We start from the raw sequence: 24,932 nt of genomic DNA, 5'->3' as shown, positions 1-24,932 counted from the left end.
CTTACCCTACGCCTCAACCTGAAGAATTGTTCACTAAGCTTGCTGGAGGCCAGTATTTTTCTAAACTTGACCTGTCAGAAGCTTATCATCAACTTCCTCTCGATGCTGTTTCCCGGCAGTTTCTGGTCCTTAACACGCCTTTCGGCCTCTATCAATACCAACGATTGCCATTCGGGGTTTCCAGTGCCCCTGCTCTCTTTCAGCGATTCTTGGAACAATTATTGCTCACTGTCCCTGGATGTATAAATTACCAGGATAACATTGTTCTCACTGGCTCCACCACTGACGAACATCTTCAAAATCTCCACACACTTTTTCATGTCTTACAGACTCCCGGTCTTAAGTGTAATCTTCAGAAATCAAAATTTTTTCAGGCATCTATCATGTACTTGGGGTTTCAACTCTCGCGGGATGGTATTCGTCCAGTTCAGCAAACTGTCGCTGCGATCGATGCCCTTCCTCACCCTACATCTGTTAAGGAACTGCAGGCCTTCTTAGGGATAGCATACTATCACTAGTTTTTACCATTTGCTGCTTCGGTGGCTCAGCCGTTGCACCACCTGTTGCATAAAAACGTGCCTTTTCACTGGTCCGCGTCATGCGATGCGGCTTTCCAGAAATTGAAGACTATGCTGAAACAGGCCCTGTGCCTGGCTACTTATTGACCTGGCCAACATCTTGCTCTTGCCACGGATGCCTCTCAATACGGCATCAGTGCAGTCCTTGCGCACCATTTTTCTGACAGTTCTGAACAACCCATTGCTTATGCCTCCAAAACGCTGACGGATGCCGAACAAAAGTATTCTCAAATTGAAAGAGAAGCTTTGGCCATTATTTATGCTCTTCATAACTTTGGTGTTTTTCTCTATGGATCCAAATTTCATCTTGTTATGGATCACAAACCACTTGTTTCCTTGTTTCATCCACCAACATCACTTCCCGACAAGGCTGCACACCGCCTCCAGCGTTGGGCTCTTTACTTGTCTCATTTCAATTATGAGATTCATTTCCGGCCGACGGCTCAACATGCGAATGCTGATGCACTGTCTCGCCTTCCCATAGGTCCTCATCTGGCATTCGATAGGGACGAACTTTTGTATTTCCACCTGGATGTTGCCAAGCAGTGGGTTGTGGACGGGTTCCCCATCACTGGGGACCAGCTGGCGGCTGCTACGGGTTCTGATCCTACCCTCTCCCGGGTTTTACGCTGTATTCAGAAGGGTTGGCCAGATTGTGCGTCTGCTAAGACTTCTGATCCATTGCGGAACTACTACGCTTTGTGTTACCGCCTCACGGCTAGGGTTAGTGTTATCCTCCTTACCACCAAAAATGCTTCGCCGCGTGTTGTGGTACCTGCGTCTTTGCATGCTTCGGTCTTGCATCTCCTTCACCAAGGGCACTGGGGTGTCTCTCGCACAAAATCTCTGGTGCGCTGTCATGTGTACTGGCCCAACATCGACTCAGAAATCGCACACATGGTCGCTGCCTGTGGCCCTTGTGCGTCACAGGCCACCACCCCGAAGTCATCTTTGTCACCATGGCCTTCGCCTTAGAAGCCCTGGGAGCGTATTCATGCTGACTTCGCGGGACCTTTTTTAGGTACTTATTGGCTTCTCATTATTGATGCCTACTATAACTTTCCTTTCATTGTCCGTTGCACGTCGCCTACCACTGCGGCAACCACTAATGCTCTAGCTCGCATTATCTCTTTGGAAGGCCTTCCCTCTACTCTTGTTACTGATAATGGTCCGCAATTTGCCTCTTCTGATTTTGTAGATTTTTGTGCCCGCCATGGCGTCATGCATGTCACGGCCCCTCCATTCCATCCACAGTCAAACAGTGAGGCTGAACGACTGGTCCACACATTTAAGTCTCAGATGAGGAAACTCCTGACTTCTTCTTCTGCTGATGATGTGCTTCTCCAATTTCTGGCTTCTTACCGTTTCACCCCCATGGGCGACCACAGCCCGGCTGAGCTCTTACATGGCCGACAGCCCCGCACGCTACTTCATCTTCTGTGGCCTTCCACCTCACGGCCGCGGGTGTGTTCGCTTGACCGGTTCACCGTCGACGACTTTGTATGGATACGGGGATATGGCGGGCCGCCAAAATGGAGTCCTGGCAGCATCTTAAGACACTGTGGCCAACGCCTGTATGAAATCCAGATGGACACGGGTGTTGCAGTGCGTCATTCGGACCAGGTTCAGCCTTGTGTGCCGTCAGCACCTGTTCCGGATGCCACTACACCACCTTCAGCTCTACCTGACACTCAGGATACTGGAATCTCTTGTTACTCAAAACGCAGTGCTCTCTGCTCTCACCATGATATCGGTGCCAGCACAAGAACTGACGCCAACAGGAGACGTGCCCATGCAGGAACCAGATGACCATCATCTGTCGGAGCAACTCTACTCGCTTCCTTCTCCTACGGATGCGGACACATCGTCCATGTCTCCTGTTATAACAACCAGACTTGCCGCAACGGGCAGATTGGTGCACGGGGCCCCAGCAGATTCGACCCTCACGTCTCCTGTCATCTCGACCTGTTATCATTGGGGACACTTCCATCCATACGGGAAGCCTCCTCCTCAAGACTGTACGGCCAGTAAAACAACACCTATGGACGTTAGCAATCTACAGGCCACCTCCATCAAGACCTGTGCAAAAAATTCAAAGGGGGGAAAAGTGTTGTGACTCGCCGATCTTTCAAAGTGCCACCAAGCAGTTACGCGGACTCAGTTATCATTTGAGTGTTTAAGTGTACACACATCTTACTCTGTTTACTTGATCTGTGACTTTCATGTATTGCGTCTTCCTTGAAATATATTTGTTCAACTTGAAGTTATTACACCATCTTTTGGTATTCTGTTCATTAAGTAGGATCTTATAAGACCGAATGCCTTTCACCCCATAGAACTTTAGTTTTTCAGGGAGAATGTTCTGATTAACTAGGTCAAAATCTTCAAAGGTTTTAGATGTTACTGGTATAATACTAACAGGTCTGTAGTTTCCAGGTTCTGTAATGTCACCTCTTTTGCAAAGTGGTAGCACCCTAGCATTTTTTAAACTATCTGGATACAGTCCTTCTGTGATTGCCTCATTAATCGTTTTGGTCAAGGGGGTAATGATCTATTTGGTTGAAAGTTTAATACTCTTATTTGAGATACCATAGATGTCCTGGGTCCTTGTGTTTTTCAACTTGTTTATGATTACATGAATTCGCATTTGCAAATAAGGACAACCATAAGGTATAAAATGGAATGATGACAATGAAAATTTGCGCTTGATTGGGACTCGAACCCGAATTTCCCGCTTATTGCAAGTAGTGGAGGAGGACGAGAGTAGTGTTTAATGGCCCGTCGACAACGATGTCATTAGAGACGGAGCGCAAGCTCGGGTGAGGGAAGGATTGGGAAGGAAATCGGCCGTGCCCTTTCAAAGGAACCATCCCGGCATTTGCCTGAAGCGATTTAGGGAAATCACGGAAAACCTAAATCAGGATGGCCGGAGACGGGATTGAACCGTCGTCCTCCCGAATGCGAGTCCAGTGTGCTAACCACTGCGCCACCTCGCTCGGTATTGTGAGTAGTCACCTCACCATTGGCTATCTGTGCACAACTCGTGGCCAGACTCAAACTTCCATATCTCGTCAACCATGTGTCTATGATCTGTATTTGTACATCCATTATGGATATTCCTGTACAGGTAAGACATTGTACTTGAAAGTCGCTTGCCCTGTTTCGGCAGATAAATATGATGTTTCACCATGGCTGTAGTCACTGCAATGGCAAGGAACATTGCATTGTAATCAGAATAACAGAGGCACTGCAATATCGTTGTATATGATTCTCATAACGTCTTCTTCACTTGTTGGATATAGATATATAGAATTTTGTAGTGCATGTCTTTTCTCTATTAAATCATTCATAGCACTTGTCGTCATAATTCACATCTCCTTTGTTAGATTTCTGCACCATTTATATTGTTTGTTGTTGTTGTGGTCTTCAGTCCAATTATTTGTTATATTTAAAGATAAAAATGCAAAATATTGATACAGAACACTCACCGTTAGTGTTTTCATTGTTACATAGTAAAGTTTTCTATAAAATAATGGTGGAAGATTCCGTCAGCATATTGTTGTTGTTGTTGTGTTGTTGTGGTCTTCAGTCCAGAAACTGGTTTGATGCAGCTCTCCATGCAACTCTATCCTGTGCAAGCTTCTTCATCTCCCAGTACCTACTGCAGCCTACATCCTTCTGAATCTGTTTAGTGTGTTCATCTCTTGGTCTCCCTCTACAATTTTTACCCTCCATGCTGCCCCCCAATACTAAATTAGTGATCCCTTGATGCCTCAGAACATGTCCTACCAACCGATCCCTTCTTCTAGTCAAGTTGTGCCACAAATTTCTCTTCTCCCCAACCCTATTCAATACCTCCTCATTAGTTGTGTGATCTACCCTTCTAATCTTCAGCATTCTTCTGTAGCACCACATTTCAAAAGCTTCTATTCTCTTCTTGTCCGAACTATTTATTGTCCACGTTTCACTTCCATACATGGCCACACTCCATACAAATACTTTCAAAAACGACTTCCTGACACTTAAATCTATACTCAATGTTAACAAATTTCTCTTCTTCAGAAATGCTTTCCTTGCCATTGCCAGTCTACATTTTATATCCTCTCTACTTCAACCGTCATCAGTTATTTTGCTCCCCAAGTAGCAATACTCATTTACTACTTTGTCTCATTTTCTAATCTAATTCCATCAGCATCACCTGATTTAATTTGACTACATTCCATTACCCTCGTTTTGCTTTTGTTGGTGTTCATCTTGTATCCTCCTTTCAAGATACTGCCCATTCCATTCAACTGCTCTTCCAGGTCCTTTGCTGTCTCTGACAGAATTACTATGTCATCAGCGAACCTTAAAGTTTTTATTTCTTCTCCATGGATTTTAATTCCTACTCCGAACTTTTCTTTTGTTTCTTTTACTGCGTGCTCAGTATACAGATTGAATAGCATCAGGGAGAGGCTACAACCCTGTCTCACTCCCTTCGCAACCACTGCTTCCATTTCATGTCCCTCGACTCTTATAACTGCCATCCGCTTTCTGTACAAATTGGAAATAGCCTATTGCTCCCTGTATTTTACCCCTGCCACCTTCAGAATTTGAAAGAGAGTATTCCAGTCAACATTGTCAAAAGCTTTCTCTAAGTCTACAACTGCCAGAAATGTAGGTTTGCGTTTCCTTAATCTATATTCTAAGATAAGTCGTAGGGTCAGTATTGCCTCACATGTTCTAACATTTCTACAGAATCCAAACTGATCTTCCCCGAGGTCAGCTTCTACCAGTTTTTCCATTCATCTATAAAGAATTTGTGTTAATATTTTTCAGCCATGCATTTACTGATATGATGTGTTATTACTATACATCAAAGACCTTGGCAAGATCCTTGACTATGGTGTTAGAGATGGCAGTCTCTATTGAGTATCACATGCAGGAGCTAAACTGAGAGATTGTTAAAATACGGCAGAAATATGAATAATTATTCTGCCATTGAACAACCTTCTAAGAAATCATAAAAAGATTGGGAGTAATGTGAGTGTAACTAGACATTATTTGGTTATCTTTTTTTAAAATTGTTGTTACTGCTGCAGTTATCAGCATTTCTGGAAACAAGGCCTTGAGAGTTATTGGTTGACTGCAAACATTGATTATGGCTGGTTCATTTAAGTCAGAATTAGATGTAATTGTTTAGCTGTTTCTGATATGGCTTACTTGTAGAACTTGGTTGTCAGCATGTCTTTGTAACCAAAAAGTTACTGGGAAGGAAGAAAGATCGATGCTCACCATGCCGATAGCATCCTGTAAAGGTGTATGTCATCTGAGTGGTGGTAAAATATATGCATCTTGTGGGGTTCAGCAAGCATAGCTTGGATATGGATTTGATGAACCAGCAGGCTTCTCAGGTTGAGAATTGATTGACACTGTAAAACTGCTATCACTCTTAAGGTCTTGGTGCGCTCAATTGACGGTCACAGAACATTTTGTGTTAAAGAAACTATGGATCTCTCTCTATTTCCCTTACTTCGATTGATTAAAGACTAGTATTAACTCTCCACAACCCATCAAGCAGGCTCAGGAGGGAGAAAAAGGAAGAGCACATAAAAAGACATCTTCAAAGACACACACTAGTTAAGCTGGACAAGTGTGAGGTAAAGTTTCAATTTATCTATTTGTGGGAAATATCCATTCATTCATCTGTAATGACTTCAGAAAATGGAGAAAACTTAATAAGAATAACTTCACGCTTCTTGAATGTAACTATATTGGCAGTAAAATGGAAAATTAAAAAACAAAGGTTACAAAGACTAATAGGAAAACTGAAGTCTATGAACAAAGACTGTTAAAATCAAAGCTAAAAGATCTTTTAAAAAAACTAAAAAGCAGTGTTATTCAATCCATGAATTTTAAAGCCTCAAATAGTAAAAACCCACACATGTATTTTTTAATATGTTGCATATACAACATATAATGTTTAGTAAATTCATGATCCTTTCAGTACTAATACTCCTAAAGAGTGTACTAAATTTCTATAATTATTATTGACTGTCGTAATTATTACTTGTAACACTAAGAGCCATAGTATGACCTTTGCAAGAGGCAACATATTGATGGCTCCATCCTAACAAAAGTAAATAAATAAAATTTAAAAAGTAGCCTGCAGACTGGAACGTTTACTTAAGCTCAAGTAGTCAAAGTATTCATATGTAAGAATGCGCAGTTATTATTTATTGCACACTGCTCTTAACTATAGTTCATGGTTATCATTCCAAGACATTGTACAGTTTATGGCTTACTATAGAATTTTTTTATTTGACAACCTCCCTTTACTCTACTGTTCAACACTTCCGTTAATTATGTGACATTTAACTCCATGTATATTTACAGCATATACAGTTTCTCTGCACAGATTGGACATTCAGCCCATTTCAGACTGAAGTTTGATTTTAAGACACTTCTTAACATTGAGCTGGTATAAACCACAGTTCATTAATAATGATATACTGTGTGTATGGTTCCTCAGTCTCACTCAGTTTCTAATTATTTGTATGTCTGATCCAGCTTTGTGTTAGATACATATTCTGTATCTTTTGCTGGTTACATCATGACATTGCAATTTTCTCATTTATAAGTGTACTTAACCATAAAATAAAATTTATACAAGTAATTTAGTGGAATGAAAATTCTATCTTTTGTTTACTTTTACAGAAAAAGAATGATCTTACTTCTATTATGGGAGGTGAAGGTTCTGGCAGAAAAGCACCTGTTGTAATTGACAGGTATGTGATAACTTCTATAGCATTCCTTTATATAATGAGCATATCATGATTCACATTAAGTTTTTAATGTAACATTATTAGTGTCACACTGAATAACTGTACTCTCGCAGTATCTGAGAAACAACTATGACATAGGTGGATAAAATGAAATGTCAAATATTCAGAATGTTGGTTTCTTTTTCTGAAGCTGATGAATAAAAAGTGCAGAGGAAAAACTATGAGCATATGATAAGGACAAACCAAGACAAACTCTGTGTTACTTGCTGTACACTGTGTAGAATAGACCATGTGCCTGGAATAAGTTGTAATGTTTCATATTATAAAGCTCGATTAGTGTCAGAAACTGGGAAAAAATAGAAAAAGTACTGCAGATTTGACCCTAAACCGAAGAATGAAAGCATGAATCATAGTACAAAAGTAGAACATTTTACAGTCCTAAGCATAATGGTAATGTTATTCAGACTCCTAAAGAAATTGAAAATGGCTGTAATCAAACTTAAATGACAGGAATGGTGCAAAATGGTTAAGGAAGCAGGAACATTTTGTACTGATTTTCAGCAGTTTTTTGAGTAAAACCCATTTTGTCACAGTAACAGTATTTGTAAAGAAAATAAATACAAAATGAAGCTACAACACAGCATAGCTACGTATTTAAAAAAAATACTATTTAATTGCTAGGTGGCAGCTGACTTAGACATCTGCAAAAGCTAACATAAACTTATCTTTCAGAACCTTGTGGTGCAAGCTAATGTTTCTTTCAGCTTTTATACATCTGTCAGTCTGCTAACAGCTAGTAGGTAGAAGCTATGGCAAGAAATAAAATATATCCATTTGGATTTTGGTTGTATTAGTTGGTTTAGTCTAGTTTGGTATCACCCAGTAATATTTCACTTGCACCCTGCACCAAGCATCACATGTTGTGGTAAAGGATTACTTCTTTTTTGATGACTCAGGCTTGTATCTCCAGTCACTGTTTGGAATGTTGTGGATCATCTATGCTATGCCACACCCCTGCAGACTTCTCCAAAGTGTCTCCTCTGCTGCAGTAAATTGCTAAAGCTATCCAACTAACAACTTATACCAAATTATCAAATGATGACTGAACATGTGTTTTCATTTGCATCCATCTTCCTTTGTGTAATTATTTTACCAGGAACAAGGGACTGATGACCTCGCAGTTTGCCCCCCCCCCCCCCCCTCCCCCGCCTCCCCCTCTTTTAAACCAACCAACAAAGGCCTTCTTACATTACAATTCAGAAAACATCATTTGCTTTTCTCCTTAGAGACTCCATAATCTGTGCACGTCTCCTGGGTCCATGGAGTGCATACCAGACTCCCAGCAAGTAATCAGCATTCTCCTGGCATCTGTTCGCTGTGGCTACATCTTTCCTCGTATGCCCACTCTTTAGGAACAGACACATTACGCACAGGAGGTGTGTCAATATTTGACCCCTTTACTTTACTTAAACATCACAAACATCTTTAGCTGCTGTGACAATTCATCATGTAGCAGAACAGGATTTGACGCACAAACTCCTTACCTCATAATGTGTATCAGTCTCTCCGACAAAACTCTATTCAAGCCATCAAATTCAGTTGCTTAGAAACAGAATTTGAGAAATGCATAGGGTGTTCTTCCAGCGTAAAAGCAAATTAGTAATGTCAAGTATAAAGATGTCAGTGGTCATTTAATGCTGCTATCAAAATACGTCATTAAGAAAACTTCAGTGGAGATGTTCTCTCACGTGTGTTGCAGAAAATGGAGAGACTCCATTTTACTGGAAGTACATTCCATGTGCCCAGTGGAGTGCTTGTTCAACTGAAATAACTGAAAGGGGAGCTGTTAGTTGTGTCCTGTCATTTGTTGCTCCAAATCATATATGGATATTATAATGTAAACAGGTAAATAAAACGGCAGCAGGGTAACACACAAACAAAAGGATTTAACTTTTACAAGCTTTCAGAGCCACTGGCTCCTCCTTCTCGCAAAAGATTTGAAGGGGAAGGATGCTTTCGTATACTGCTGTGTTTGGTACTGTGCATACTGGAAAAACTGTATATTTTTTTCAAGTACAAGTAAATAAATCTCTGTCTTGAGATAGATGTAAGCTGCCACTTATTAATTTAATGCGCAATTGTCTTGTAAATCCTGTTAAACTGATTTTGTTCCTGTGGAATAGATTTATTATTAAGGATCACATCCACACATTGGAACTCTGTGCATGTGTTTTGCTTCATATTGTTTCTTATTCTTTCTAATCAGAGGAAACAAAGGACATGTTAATGAATGTTTTATCATTGTGTTGGTACTTTGTGACATGGTGAAATGAGCCAGCGCAATACACAAGTAAAACTTATTTATGGGAAGACATGTGTGCATAGTAGGTTATGACCTACTTCATTTTAAAAGGCAATTATTAGCAGCATTTGAAAAGTCCATGCAAAGTCCGAGAGATGGCACTACTGGTGAATATTAAGGTCATTTTTAGTTAGTAGCATCTTTGCAAAGAACGCACACCAAGTTTCAGCCACATTGGTGTACTTCTTTGTGTACGGCATTCATGTGAATCAAGGAAGTCGAGTGATTGTCAAAAAATGGACGAAAATGAATTTCGTGTGGTGATTAAACATTACTTTATGAAAGGCAAAACGTCTCAGGAGACTAAAGAGAAGCTTGATAAACATTATGGTGACTCTGCACCTTCAATTAGAACTGTTTATAAGTGGTTTCCAAATTTTTGGAGTGGTCATATGGGCACAAGTGATGCTGAATGTTCTGGACGCACTGTGGAGGTTACGACTCCAGAAATCATTGATAAAATCTATGGTATGGTGATGGATGACAGAAGAGTTAAGGTGCATGAGATGGCTAGTGCTGTGGACATCTCAAATAAATGGGTACATAATATTTTGCGTAAACATTTGGACATGAGAAAGCTATCCACAAGATGGGTTCCGCTATTGCTCACGCTTGACCAAAAACGGAATCATGTGAAGTGTCGCAAGGATGGTTTGCAGCTGTTCAGGAAGTATCCGCAGGACTTTAAGCGTCGTTTCGTCACTGTTGATGAAACATGGATGCATTACTATACTCCTGAAACCAAACAACAATCTAAACAATGGGTTACCAAGGGAGAATCTGCACCAAAGAAGGTGAAGACCATTCCTTCGGCCAGAAAGGTTATGGCGACTGTCTTTTGGGATTCGCAAGGGATAATGCTCATCAACTATCTGGAGAAGGGTAAAACTATCACCGGTGCATATTATTCATTATTATTGGACTGTTTGAAAACTGAGCTGCAAGAAAAACACCGGCAGTTGGACCATAAAAAAAGCCCTTTTCCATCACGACAGTGCACCAGCACACTCCTCAGCAGTTGTGATTGCAAAATTATTGGAAATAGGATTCTATATTGTTTCACATCCCCCCTATTCTTCAGACTTGGCTCCCTCGGACTACTATTTGTTGCCCAATTTGGTTCAAATGGCTCTGAGCACTATGGGACTCAACTGCTGTGGTTATCAGTCCCCTAGAACTTAGAACTACTTAAACCTAACTAACCTAAGGACATCACACACATCCATGCCCGAGGCAGGATTCGAACCTGCGACCGTAGCAGTCGCACGGTTCCGGACTGCGCGCCTAGAACCACGAGACCACCGCGGCCGGCGTTGCCCAATTTGAAGAAATGGCTGGCGGGATAAAGATTTTATTCAAACGTGGAAGTGATTGCAGCAAATAATAGCTATTTTGCAGACTTGGACAATTCCTATTATCCGGAAGGGATCAACAAATTAGAACAGCATTGGACAATGTGTGTAAGTCTAAAAGGAGACTATGTCGAAAAATAAAAAAGGATTACCCCAAACACGTAAGTAGTTTTTATTTTTGCATGAACTTTTCAAATGCCCCTCATATTAGTCACTTGATGACTTGAAGCTGTAGGCTGTAATATGTTTAAAGTGACAAAAATATCTGCTCTAGCTTGATTACACCATAGCCAAGCAGTTGTGAGAATTAATCATGATCATCAAATGTCTACATATCACATTCATAATTAGGTTGTAACTCTACGTGAACATACTTATAATGAAGGCAGACAACAAACGGAATCAGTTACAACAATCCTAAAGTTATGTAATTCATTTATGAAGTAGGTTACTTTAAAAGACCTGATAAAAATCTCAACTGTTATATGTCAGTCTGACTCATACCAAGTTGGATTCAAGGAAGAGCTGTAGAAAATTAAAAGAACAGCTCTACATGTCTTTTCATGTTTGTTAGCCACTGTGTGTGTCACAGAAATGTTAAGTCTATAGTAGGACAAGCTACAGGAAAATATGTTGTGTGTGATTGGAAGCTGTACTTTTAAAATTTCAATTGCTCACATTCCAAGACATGAAGGAAATAAGTTATTTCTTCTTATGTACAACTGATAACTCCTTGGTCTTCTGTCCAAAGACTGGATTGATGCAGCTCTCGTTGCTACTCTATCCTGTGCAAGCCGTATCATCTCTGAATACACTAGCCAACAATGAAAATGTTTTGAGCTCAAAAATAGTTAATTCTTATGTATTTCCATTTGCTGAATTAAAAAATCACCAAAAAAAGTGGCTCTTGCTTCGGAGATAAAGTGACATTTCATTTTTATAGTCAACACTTTCAGTTTGGGAGAAGTTTTGTTTTCAGAGTTAGCACACGTGTCGAATAATAGAACACAAATGCTCTTAAGCTATTTGTAAGTCATGAACATAGATATTATTGCTGTGGCTGTGAGTTTCATATTGTTTTACTGTAATTAAAGCAGAATTTCTGGTTCAAGTGTGCTTTTGTAGTGTAAAATTCATAAAAATGCCACAAAAATGCATAATTAAGATGAATAATTTTTGTTGCATTTGTGGTGAAATAACATTTTCCTCGCAAAAATGCAATCTGGTGCCTCTTGTGAAGACTGCCTATCAGCATTATTTCAGTATGGAAGTAGGTGACCAGGATAAGTCTTAAGCTCCAAATATTTATTGCAACACATATTCATTTACATTGCAAGAATGACTGCAAAATAAGAAACAATCTGTGGCTTATGCTGTATCTATGGTTTGGTGGGAGCCTACAAACCATACAGATGACTGCTATTGCTGCTTGACTCCACTCATTAAGACAGTATTGTCTATGAAGTAAAGAAGAACAGTTCAGTGCCTGAATCTTCGATCTTCTAATCGACCCATTCCGAATTAAGATAGTTTACCAGTTCCTACTCCATCCGAAAATTGTGTGTTTGAAGTAGAAAATGAAGACAGTGTAGAATAAGAAGAAGAACAACAACCAAACAAGACTTGCACATGCTGTGACTCTGATTTTGAATAAAAGGTGATAAACTGAACAGACTTATTCAAGCGGAATGAGTGATCTCATGAGACCTTGATCTGTCAAAGGAGAAGGCAGAAATTCTTGGGTCTTGATTGCAGCAATGGAATCTTCTCGAAAGTGATGTCACAGTCTCACAGAACAGAAAACGTTACATGGAACTGCTTTTCTTTTTGGAGAAGAGAAACAATCTTGTTGTTTGCTGTGACGTTAATGGCTTGATGAAATCTTTGAATTTGAACCATGATCCAGCTGAATGGAGGCTGTTCATACACTCCTCTAAGCTTAGTTTGAAAGCTGTGTTACTTCACAATGGTAACAGTCTTCCTTCTATTCCTGTTGGTCAGGCATTTCACATGAAGGAGACATATGCAGATATGACAGCCCTCGTGGACTCAGTCAAATATTATGAACAGAAATGGAAAATCTATGACAATCTAAAAGTCATTGCCATACTCTTAGGAATGGAAGTGAGGTACACAAAACATTGCAGCTTCTTATGTATATGGGCCAGTATGGATAGGAAATCACATTGTATTAAAGCAGACTGGCCTGCAAGAAATCTTAACCCTAGCGACAAAAATATCGTTGCTGAGCCTCTCGTGGACCCAAAAGACGTTCTTCTTCCACCCCTGCATATCATGCTGGGTTTGATGAAAAATTTTGTCAAAGGCGTAAACCATGAAGGACATAAGAGAGAAATTTCCGAAATTAAGTGATGCAAAAGTTAAGGAAGGTATTTTTATTGGGCCACAAATTCAAGAACTTGTAAAGGATCTTGCATTTGACCAAGTTTCGGAGGGGAAAGAAAAGGAAGCTTGGGAAGCTTTCAAGGGAATTGTTCATGGGTTTTAGGCAACAAAAGAGATGATAACTACATTGTGTTGATGACAGTGTTCCTGCAAAAACACAGTAGCCTTGGATGCAACATGTCCCTTAAAATCCAGTTTCTCCACTCCCACCTAGACTTTTTCACTCATAGTTGTGGAGCTGTCAGCAATGGACGTGGAGAAAGATTCCATCAGGACATTTCTGTTATGGAACAAAGATATCAGGCCATTGGAAAGAAGCAATGCTTGCGGATTACTGTTGGTCTTTGTGTAGGGATGCTCCAGAACTCCGTTACAAGAGGCAAGCTAAAAGACAACTATGTCATGCACTCACCACATGATTGTCTTCAGACACAACTGTCTGCCACAACTGTCTGCGAGCTATTCTTCCAGCAATTTAGAACTCTTAAAATGCAATTACTAAAATCAAATACACTTTTGATGTTGTTTGCATATGTAATTAAAATGTATCTTTTTCTCTTAATCCATTAATATTAAATACTTTCACCTAGTGCGTATCACGGAAACTAGAGCTAAGGAAAATTTTTCTTTGTCATATTCATTTTTCTCGACCCAAAATTAATAACAATTGACTCATGAAGTGCAGAAAACATTCAAAAATTGTTTTCTTGTTGGCTAGTGATCTACTGAAACTTACAGCCTTCTGAATCTGCTTAATGTATTCATCTCTTGGTCTTTCTCTATGAATTTCATCCCCCCACTCTTCCCTCCAGTACTAAATCGATGATCCTTTGATGTCTCAGAATGTGTTCTATCAACTGATCCCTTCTTCTAGTCAGGTTGTGTTGCAAATTTCTTTTCTCCACAATTCTATTCAGTAACACCTCTTTAGTTACATGATCTACCCATGTACTCTTCAGCATTCTTCTGTAACACCGCAATTCAAAAGCTTATATTCTCTTCTTGTCTGAACTGTTTATCGTCCGCATTTCACTTTCATATATGGCTACACTCCATGCAAATACTTTCAGAAAAGAATTCCTGACACGTAACTCTATATTTGATGTTAACAAATTTCTCTTCTTCAGGTATGCTTTTTTGCCATTGTCAGACTGCATTTTATATCCTCTCTACACCAATTATTTTGCTGCCCAAAGGGCAAAACTCATCTACTACTTAAGTGTCTTGTTTCCTAATCTAATCCCCTCATCATCACCTGATTTAATATGACTGCACTCCATTATCCTCATTTTGCTTTTTTTGATGTTCATCGTATCTCCTTCTTTCAAGACACTGTCCATTCTGTTCAACTGCTTAGTCCTTTGCTGTCTCTGATAGAAATGCAGTGTCGTCTGCAAACTCAATAGTGTGAGAAGCTTGGGTTGGGCGGTATCATCCAGATGGCACAGGCTGTGGAGCTGCCATTGAAATTGAACCTGTTATGCTCAGCAGCATGTTCTACCTCTACATGGTCAACTCTGCTCTAGGACACAGAGTTGCTGCAAACATTCATTCAATTGACAAGGTTGTTTGGTGGTAATGCATAGGATGTGGTGTGTGGGTGTATTTGAGAGGTCTGCACCTGGGCGTTCCACAGGTATATGATCCTTTTTGCAAGAGGTTGGGAGTAGGTGTAGCATTGTACAGACTGGTTGGGTTGTGGAATCCCACTTTGGGGATTGTGGAAAGAAGTTTGGGTTAGATGTTCCTCATTTCTGGTCTTGACAAAAAAAGTGAAGCGTCTGGAAAGGTAGGAGGAAACAGAATGAAACTTCAAGGATTAAGAGGTATGTGATGTTGTTTCAGTAATTACAAAATCAAGTCAAATTTACCCCAGAACAGGGCAGAATGAGCCCATTTATAAGTATGACATTGGACTCTTCTGGCCAGGATGCATGCGCTGATTTAATAGGGAAATGTGTAACTAAACCATTGTATCCTCTCCTGAGTTAAGCTGGCCCACAACTGTTTAACTGGTCCCTGATATTCTGGATGTAGGCACTGGGACAGAGTTGCTGTCCGAGTTGATCCGCCATGTGTTCGATTAGGGGCAGATCTGGGGATCTCACTAGCCACATGAATATCCCAACATAATCCAGACAATTTGTAGAGACATATACCATATGTGGACTAGCATTGTCCTGATGTAAAATGCTACTACAATACAGTCACTTGAGAGGTAGTACATGAGGATACAGGATGTCCATATTGTACCATCAGTCACTACCAGTAATTATCTGAAGTCATTCGTGACGATTCTCCACTCATGTCACCACTAGTAACACCATTGTACCTTTCCGAAACATTGGAGGAATGAGACGTTTACATAGGTCACCTCCATACTCAGCGACAATGATCGTCCGAGATAGTGCAGAACTGTGATTCATTGCTGAGCACAATGGTACGCCATTTATCAGTGGTCATACTTCCTTCTCGTGGCACCACTCCAAATGCAGTCATTGTGTTGTGGTGTGACAGCAGCCAGTGCATGGGATGATAAGTCCGTAGCCTGGCTGCTGCTAGTGTCTGACGAATGGTGGAAAGTCATACAAAATGTTGCAAGGAATCTATTACATGATTTCGGATGGCAGACGTAGACGTCAAAGAAGTATGATGGGCTTGGTGCACAATATGGTGATCTTTCCTTGTGGTGGTTGACTGAAACGTTGATGATCAGTATGTTTTCCCTCACGTTCCTATGCAGCCCAACATTGTGCCTTTGTCACACCCAAATTCCCAACAAATCTGAACATTGCACAATTTGATGTTCCGGCCAAATGGAGACCCACTGTGAGGTACCTATTCAAACTGTCAGGTACTGGCAATGCTGTCTCTCACTAGTATGCATCACCCCCATGGGCTTTGCTGTGATCGCTCAACACCTGATGCTGTTCACACCCCTTATATATCCTATTGAACCCGGTAATAAATGTAAATATGAACAACACTAATGCACTCTGGTGGCCATTCTACCTGATAGAGATAATTGCAGCTCAATCATTTACAAATCTGCTAATGAAGTGCTTAGTATGAAGTTACATTGACATCCGACCAGGTTTTCCTGTACTTCACTTTTTTTGTCAGGCATTGTAGTTTAAGCATAGGCAGAGAATATGGTTAAGGTATTCCAATCCAGGATAATGATGGGTGATGAGGGAGTGTTGCCTTGTTGCTGGTTTCTGGAGGTGGTTAGGGGACTGAGGTTATGTGTGGACATAGTAGACTTGTTTTGAGAGAATAGTTTTGAGAGTAAGGCCTGTCTGTGAAAGCTCCCTTCAGCAAACTGGGCAAAGAATTGCTTGTTACTGCAGACACACCATCCAATGGTGATCAGACTGTATAGGAGAGACTTGGTAGTGTGGTAGGGATGGCAGTAGTCAAAATAGACATAGGTTTGAATAGAGCCGTTACAGAAGTGGAGGTGGTTGAATCCTTCCAACTCTATGTTCTTACATACCAACAATAGAGTGGGGAAAGTGTTTGGTTCAAACACATGATAAACTGTGTAAATTTTAAATGTGATTATTTTTGCAAAACAATAAAATGATTTGTATCACATGTTTTTCTTTCATTATTTTTGTAGAAACTTAAACTGTTGCTCTTGTACATTATGTACTTTGAGTGACGTGCCCATTGCGTGCACAAGCATCCATGCATGTGACCTTATGGTGAAAGTACAAAGGTACCACTATTTACCTATGTGAAATGCTGCGAGCACTACAAACCCCACTATTTCACTGTATTGTTGAAAAGGCACTCGGGAATAGCCCTAATAATCTGCTCTCATAGGTAAACACTGCAATTATCAAAATCATATTGAGGCGGCCTGGGAAGTAAGATTGACTAGTCACTAATTAAAGCAACAGAACTGCATTAACCTACAAATGTAAGTGGGAGGTGCTTTTTCCACTATTAAACAGCAGTTACAGTAGCAAAGGATTGATAGCTGTGTTTGGCAGCTGTTGTTTAAGACGAGAGCACATGAAAGACTGAGGTATCAGGCGAATGTCTTCCCTTCATTGCCTTGTGTGATACTTCCATCAGTTACGTTAAATATAATTCAAGTCACAAATCAAGTACTCACTACAAAGAGAACTTGACTTATGTTAGCCATTTCTCGAACTCTATCTCAAGCACGTGACAGTTTAACACAGTTGCAACACGGAAAAATGACACAATGAAACTTGCACTTGTACTAATCAATTTTGCAGTGCCAGGTGGATCTTTCAATGATGGCTCTAAACTATACTCTTGCTTGTCTGCACATAATGAATGAAATAAAGGATCAGGATTCAGTACTTCCATCACACGACCATTTGGCCATCTGTGTGGTTAAACCTTCCACACACAAACATAAGAAATCTCGCAAACACCGAGCCGTATGGTAAAATCACCGACACATAACGACTTGAGAACGCGTTCCTAACATCGCTGTAATAGTTGTCACAGTTGGAAATGCTACTTGTACACATATTCAAAGTCACTGTCTGCTTGTACATGTTACTGTGTGTAATATTTGCAGAATAACCTGTTGCCACTCACACACTGTAGTGGACAGAGCAGTGTCCAAAAAATAATAGTGCTTCAAAAGAACTGTGTTACATCAGAGCAAATATGAACATTTTTGCTGAGTGTTCATCTGTGTGACCTGCCATTCCTAACGTTCAGTTGGCCACCTGTCTAGTGTTCTTTCAAGTGCTCCCTCTTGCTGTTACCAGAGTACAAACGAAATAGTTTATTTCATGTTGTCTTATGGGTGGCACGAAATTCTTTTCTTTAAATTATGGTGAAGCCTTTAGTTATTTCTATTATTATCACATGTATGTAAGAAGAAAAGTAGAGGAGGATACACATATACATTACTAAATATTGTAGTTGCTTTGTTACACACTATATTGTGTTACACCACAGGCAAAGCCATTGAGACGCTGTTAAGTGTTTTGTTCAGTTCACTGAAGATTCCGTGGCACATATTTTATGATAAAGACTTCATGAATACTGAACTTGGGATATTAGCATTACTTTAAATAATGCACATTCCAGGCTGTCTGGAATTGAAATCTTATGTTCTTCAGTGCCATTATTTGTTGATTGTCACATTTTTTGACTGGTACTCACTCTGTTAAATCTAATTTTTCATTACACTGTCTCAGGGAATTCTGTCTCTTAATGTGGCAGGAACTTTAATCTTGGAATGGCTATCAGTGTTCAAGCAGTATTTTACATGGCTCTATCCTGTGAAACCACATGTCTGTGATGTTACGTGTGTGATATTGCAGGCCTGTATTACTGTCATTGTAATAGCTTCTGTAGGTTTAACAGTTTGTGCTGATGAAGCCAGCAAGACAGGGTACACCTCATTTTATAAACCTGGTGCTATGATATGGATGCTTTTGAATCTTGAACAGTAATGAAAATTATGATTGTTTATGTAATCATGACTGTGGAAATGGGCTCTGTCTGACGTCGTCCTGTTTTGCAAGACTGAGCAAATTTCACCAAAATTGTGCAGCATGTGCTGGTAGGACTCTACCTGATGTCCTAGCTAATAATGACTCTGAAATATCGTTTTTGGAAAATTCACACTGCTACCATTTGAAACACTATTGCAGCACCTCCAACTGCCCCATTATTATGGCATGGTAAATGCTTTTCAAAAGTGTCATCATAGTTCAGAGTAAATGTCAGATTGCCAGCAGAGCATTTAAATATTTCCATTTTCTCATGTTACACTTTGTAAGACACTATTTCAAACAATTTGCTGTCATTTTAAATTTCATTTTTAACTTTTTTTGTAGAGATTATTATTAAATCGTGTTGTAATTACTTTTTAAATACAGTGTTTTTTTTACTAATATTCACTTCTTTTGGGGACTGAATAGGTTCAAACATTTGTACAGACTGTCTGCTGTAATAGTACATAAGGGGAATGCGGAGCATGGTCATTTTGTGACCTGCCGGAGATCTGCAGCACATCCAAACAGGTAACCTTTCTCAGTAAAACTGCAATAGTATTCTTAGAGTTTCATCAAATTAATAAAAGTTGTGGTCATGTGAAATATTGTAATATGAACTCAAAAACATCAATTTAAATCTTGCTGTGTTCACAAAGTATGACCCTTCTTATTCACAAGACAAAATAGAATGTTAATATGTGTATAATTTCTCTCACTACCTTATAGATTGTTACTCCTTCACATGTACACTATGTTATCAAAAGTATCCCAACACTTGGCTGAAAATGACTTACAAGTTTGTGGCGCCCTCCATCAGTAATGCTGGAATTCAGTATGGTATTGGCCCACCCTTAGCCTTGATGCCAGCTTCCATTCTCGCAGGCATACATTCAGTCAGGTGCTGGAAGGTTTCTTGGAGAATGACAGCCTATTCTTCATGAAGTGCTGCACTGAGAAGATGTATCAATGTCGGTGGGTGAGACCTGGCACAAAGTCGATGTTCCGAAACATCCCAAAGGTGTTCTATAGGATTCAGGTCAGAATTCTGTGCAGGCCAGTCCATTACAGGGATGTTGTTGTCGTGTAACCACTAACCACTTCACCACAGGCCTGTGATGTAATAGTGCCATGCAAAAGAAAAAGGGGTGGAAGCTCCCTTCACACGAAAAACATGACCACACCATAACAGCACCGCCTCCGAATGTTACTGTTGGCACTACACCTAGGGATGTTTAGGAGTGTGGAAATCTTACGTACAGGCATATGACACAAGTGACATCCATGTTAGAAGTCCTTGAGTTCTGGGGAGTGCCCCATTCTGCTCTCTCACAATGTCTAGTGACTACTGAGGTCACTGATACAGCGTATCTGGCAGCAGGTGGCAGCACAATGTACCTAATATGAAAAACGTTTGTTTTTGGGGTCGTCCAGATACTTTTGATCACATAGTGTATATTTTTTTTATGTCTTGTATTCTTCTCTTATGCATCATATGAGGTGAACCTGCTCTCCAAGGAAAAAAATTCAGGCATTGCTCAGAAATATTTTATAAGTATTATGATATATGGGACATGGTCTCCAGTGGTTTGTTATAGATAATTGTGTTTTATTTGATTCCTTACCCCCATTTATTGTTGTATCTGTGTTGCACTGAAAATACTGCACAGCAGTGCACATGTAAATGGTTCATGGTTTGTTTGTGTTTGGAAACACACTGGGAGAGGGCAAAAACATGGAACACCAAAAACACAGCACATTACCTTGCCTAATACGTGTAGGAAAACTGTTGGCGTTCAAAACAGCTTCCACTCATCTTGTAATGGATAAATACAGATCCTGTGTGGTTTTCAAGGGAATCTTATACCATTCTTATGGCAAAGTAGCGACAAGTTCAGGTAATGATGATGGAGGTGGATAGGGATCATGCACCCTTCTCTCTAAAGTAAACCATAAAACACTCAATATTATTTGAGATCTGGCAACTATGATGGCCAGGGAGATGCAACAATTCATCCTCAAACTCACAAAACTGGTAGTGGACAATGCCAGCTTTGTGAACAGGACTCTGTCATCTTGGAACACAGCACCACTATTTGGGAACAAATTTTGTACCATGGTGGGGATAACCCAGTGATGACATAATCCTTGGCAGTAGTGTGTTCTTGCAGAGTAACAATGGGATCCATGGAATACCACCATATGGCTGCCAAAATCATCACCGAAACCCCATCATGTTTCATTCTTGGCAGCAAGAAGTCTGCATCATAGGCTTGGGACAGCATGCACAAGACATTAATTCACCCAGAAGTTGGAAACAGTGTGCAACAAGTCTCACCTGACCAAATTACTTTTGTCCATTGCACTATGGTCTTGTTTTGTGGTTTTGCCACCATGTTTTCCTTTTACAGGCATTTGCATCACTGAAGTGTGGTTTTGGAATTCCATTTCACCCTGCAGTTTCCAACATATGGAATTCCCCTCATGCTGTTGTGGTGTTGATAGGGTTCATGAGTGTGACATTCAGTTTTGCAGTGACATTTGCAGCATAGTCCTCTTATTTTTTGTCATAGTCCTCTTCAGTGGCCGTCTGTCGTGATCACTTGACGCGCACTTTCATAAACATTGTGACTTTGCAGGTGATGTTTTCGTGCTTTCCCTGTATGCTGTATAAATCTTCAATAGAGTGCCTCTTGAAACACAAAACACTTCGACTAACTTGGTTAAGGAACCTCCCATCATAAGAGCACCAACAATTTGCTTATATTGGAATTCATTTAGCTCTGACATAATACTATCATAATTAAATAGAATACTGTTCTGATCACGACTGTCATTTTCAACTTGTTGAAATTACACAGATGCTGTTCGTGGTCTAATACAACAGCACCACCTGCAGGTTTTCCTATTTATGTTCAAGTGAGCATTACTAATGGTGTTTCCATATTTTTGCTCAACCCTGTACTGGTTCCATTTCATCACGGTACTTGCTGTTGATAATATTAAAGGCTCTTCACTGTCATCATCAAGCTTCCATTTCATACTTCTCTGTTCTCTCTCAGGTTTGTTTTTTGAGCAGTGGTTGTATGTTAATAGTGATACACAGTAGTGTAAATAGGTTTCTGTTATACACAGTACTTTTGAAACTGTCTGAAGGTGTTTACTTTACTCTGTGTTTTGTGTTGTACATTTTTGTGATTGCTTACAGGCCTTTTTTACTGTTGTGGAGGTATTTTCACAAATACAAAAGTAATTGGGATAACAAGCCAAATAAACAGTAATGACATTATTACTCGTAACACACCACCAGAGACCACTACCCCTAAAACTATTATACTCAAGAAGTATACTTGAAAAACCTCCAAAATTTTCTAACTGGACTTTTTAATGAATAGTTATTTTCTGTTAGCTGCTTAAATTTTATTGTTCTTTTGTATAAGGGGCATTCAAAAAGAAACGAGCTGGAGGCATAATTTCAGAAACCGATACCTATATGTTAGAAGTACTGGCTCTGGCTGTTGAGACACTTACCCCACTGTGACAAAAGGCAATGAATGACTGTCTCATAAAATTCTAGGGGCTGTGATGTTAACCAGTTCTGCACGTACAGCTGGATGTCGTCGTCCGAGGTGAATCATTATGCTGACCTCCTTTGACCAAGATGGTTCCCTTCTGATTTACTTCCTGCAGCATGGGACAATAGTGAATGCCCAGCATTACTCGCAAACCTTGACCACCCTTCGCCAAGCGATCAAATCAAAATGATCAGGCAGTCTCACCTGTGGGGTCATTCTGCTCCATGACAATGCAAAGCCTCAAATGACCAACATAGTCGCAGCACCCCTGTAGAAATTCAAATGGGAGGTTCTTGGCCACCCTCCATACAGTCCAGACCTCTCTCCCTGTGATTACGCAAGTTTTGGTCCCCTTAAAAAGGCTCTGAGGGGCAAATGATTCACCTCGCATGACGACGTCCAGCAGTATGTGCGGAACTGGTTAACATCAAAGCCCCGGGAATTTTATGAGACAGCCATTCACTGCCTTGTGTCACAATGAAACAAGTGTCTCAACAGCCAGGGTGAATACTTCTAACACACAGGTACTGGTTCTGTAATTATGCCTCCAGCTCGTTTCTGTTTGAACGCCCCTTATACTATAAGCGTATTTCAGTATTGTGGGACCGAGCGAGGTGGTGCAGTGGTTAGACACTGAACTCGCATTCGGGAGGACGACGGTTCAATCCCGCGTCCGGCCATCCTGATTTAGGTTTTCTGTGATTTCCCTAAATCGCTCCAGGCAAATGCCGGGATGGTTCCTTTCAAAGGGCACGGCCGACTTCCTTCCCCGTCCTTCCCTAATCCGATGAGACCGATGACCCAACCAACCAACCATCAGTATTGTGGGCATTTTCTAGTGCAACATTAAGTTGCTCATAATGTATGTATGGACTGCATCTGTGTCGGGTCGCTATTTTCTTCTTGTCATATAATGAACAAATGTGTGTTTTCCATAAAATTTTATAGTTGGTTGTATTTTGACAGCTTATTAACTTGATTCAGGTTTACTTGCATCAAGTTTTATAACATATTTATATACTGGATTTCTTTATGGTCATAATTTTCTTACTGTCTTATATTGTGAACAATTATGTATTTTTTGAGAGATTTGACAGCTTTATAACTTTATACAGAGATGCTGTATGGGTCAAGCTATAAAGTTGTCAGTTCTTACAAAAGATATGTAATTATTGACAACATAAGACAGAGCTCTTCCACCTACACTGTTCAATAAGGTCTCATGTTATCATCCATAAAAATGAGCACAGGACCAAATGCACCCCTGAAAAGATGCATGTGGGCAAGAAGTACAGTGTAACAGTGATGTTGACCAGTGAGTGTACCATGTTCAAAGATTTGTGATGGTGCTAAGTGCATGGGGATTGGGCCAACAAGGAGTGGGGTGCGGGATGTTCTTGAATGGGAGCAGATTCAGTCTGTATAGAAATTCTGGACTTACCCTCATACGGTGTGAGGTACCCAAGAACATTGTTGAATATTGTTGTTTAGGTGGTCCCTCATACGGTGTGAGGTGGGAACATATGATGGACCCAAGAAAATTGTAGAACATAATCGTTTTGGTGGTCCAGTTATAATGTGGGGAGGTATAACGTGCTTGGGTGTGCTTATCCCTATCAATACAAGTGGAGGGGCTCTTGGATATTCAGCAAATGGACTGACCTGCCCACCCTCTGACCTAAGTCCAATCGAACACGTGTGAGATATATTGGAAAGATATATTGCAGCAGATCCATATACACAAACAACCATTCAGAAGTTGTCAACCACATTGGTGGAGGAGTTGAATGTCTTACCACAAGAACTCCTTACCAACTTCCAGACCAGCATGGGGGCACATTCATTACACAGCTTACACTGCTGTCTGTGGTGATCAAACACACCGTATTAAGAACCACATTGCAAATTTTGTAATGTCCAGGGGACCATCATAAATCAGTGTGACTTCAGTGTAATTATTGTCTTTGAATAAAAGTGTCATTTCTGTGTGTCTCATTGTGGATTTCTTTCACTTATCTTCTGTGCTAGATGATAGCAGTTCTTACTGTGTATTGTTCAAGTTTCATGAAGCTCTGTTACATGGCAGTGACGCAAAATGTGAAATTTACTTTTGTCCTTATGTTTTGTACAGCAGTGTGCTTAGAAAATGAAAATGTTATGGCATTAACAGCAATCCTCTTTCATGGGTGGAGTCATCTCCTCATAACAAGGATCAGAGGATTAAATTGCTGATGGAGCCCCTAGAACCACTAGAACAAAACTAAACTAAGACTGGGGGAACATTAAATGCAGAGACCATCAAATTTTGATATGGATTTGGTCCTATTCCAAATCTAGATAATTTGCCTTCAGACACTTTTGAAGGGCTGTCAAAAAAACCCTAATGTTATTTAGCTGTTCCAT

At 40.2% G+C, this 24,932-nt stretch overlaps 1 protein-coding gene across 1 annotated transcript in view; it reads left to right on the top strand.

The window, feature by feature from the left end:
- The window catches only part of LOC124617433 (ubiquitin carboxyl-terminal hydrolase 30), a 115,284-nt gene that overhangs the window by 88,953 nt on the left and 1,399 nt on the right, over positions 1 to 24,932 (top strand). Inside the window, exons 7-8 of the mRNA XM_047145263.1 lie at positions 7,275 to 7,345; positions 19,384 to 19,485. Of these exons, the coding sequence (XP_047001219.1) occupies positions 7,275 to 7,345; positions 19,384 to 19,485 (173 nt within the window). The remainder of the gene's footprint in view (positions 1 to 7,274; positions 7,346 to 19,383; positions 19,486 to 24,932) is intronic.

This window comes from Schistocerca americana, chromosome 1 (genome assembly GCF_021461395.2).
Source record: "Schistocerca americana isolate TAMUIC-IGC-003095 chromosome 1, iqSchAmer2.1, whole genome shotgun sequence".
NCBI classification, from domain to species: domain Eukaryota; kingdom Metazoa; phylum Arthropoda; class Insecta; order Orthoptera; family Acrididae; genus Schistocerca; species Schistocerca americana.
This window is presented reverse-complemented; position numbering and strand designations above follow the sequence as displayed.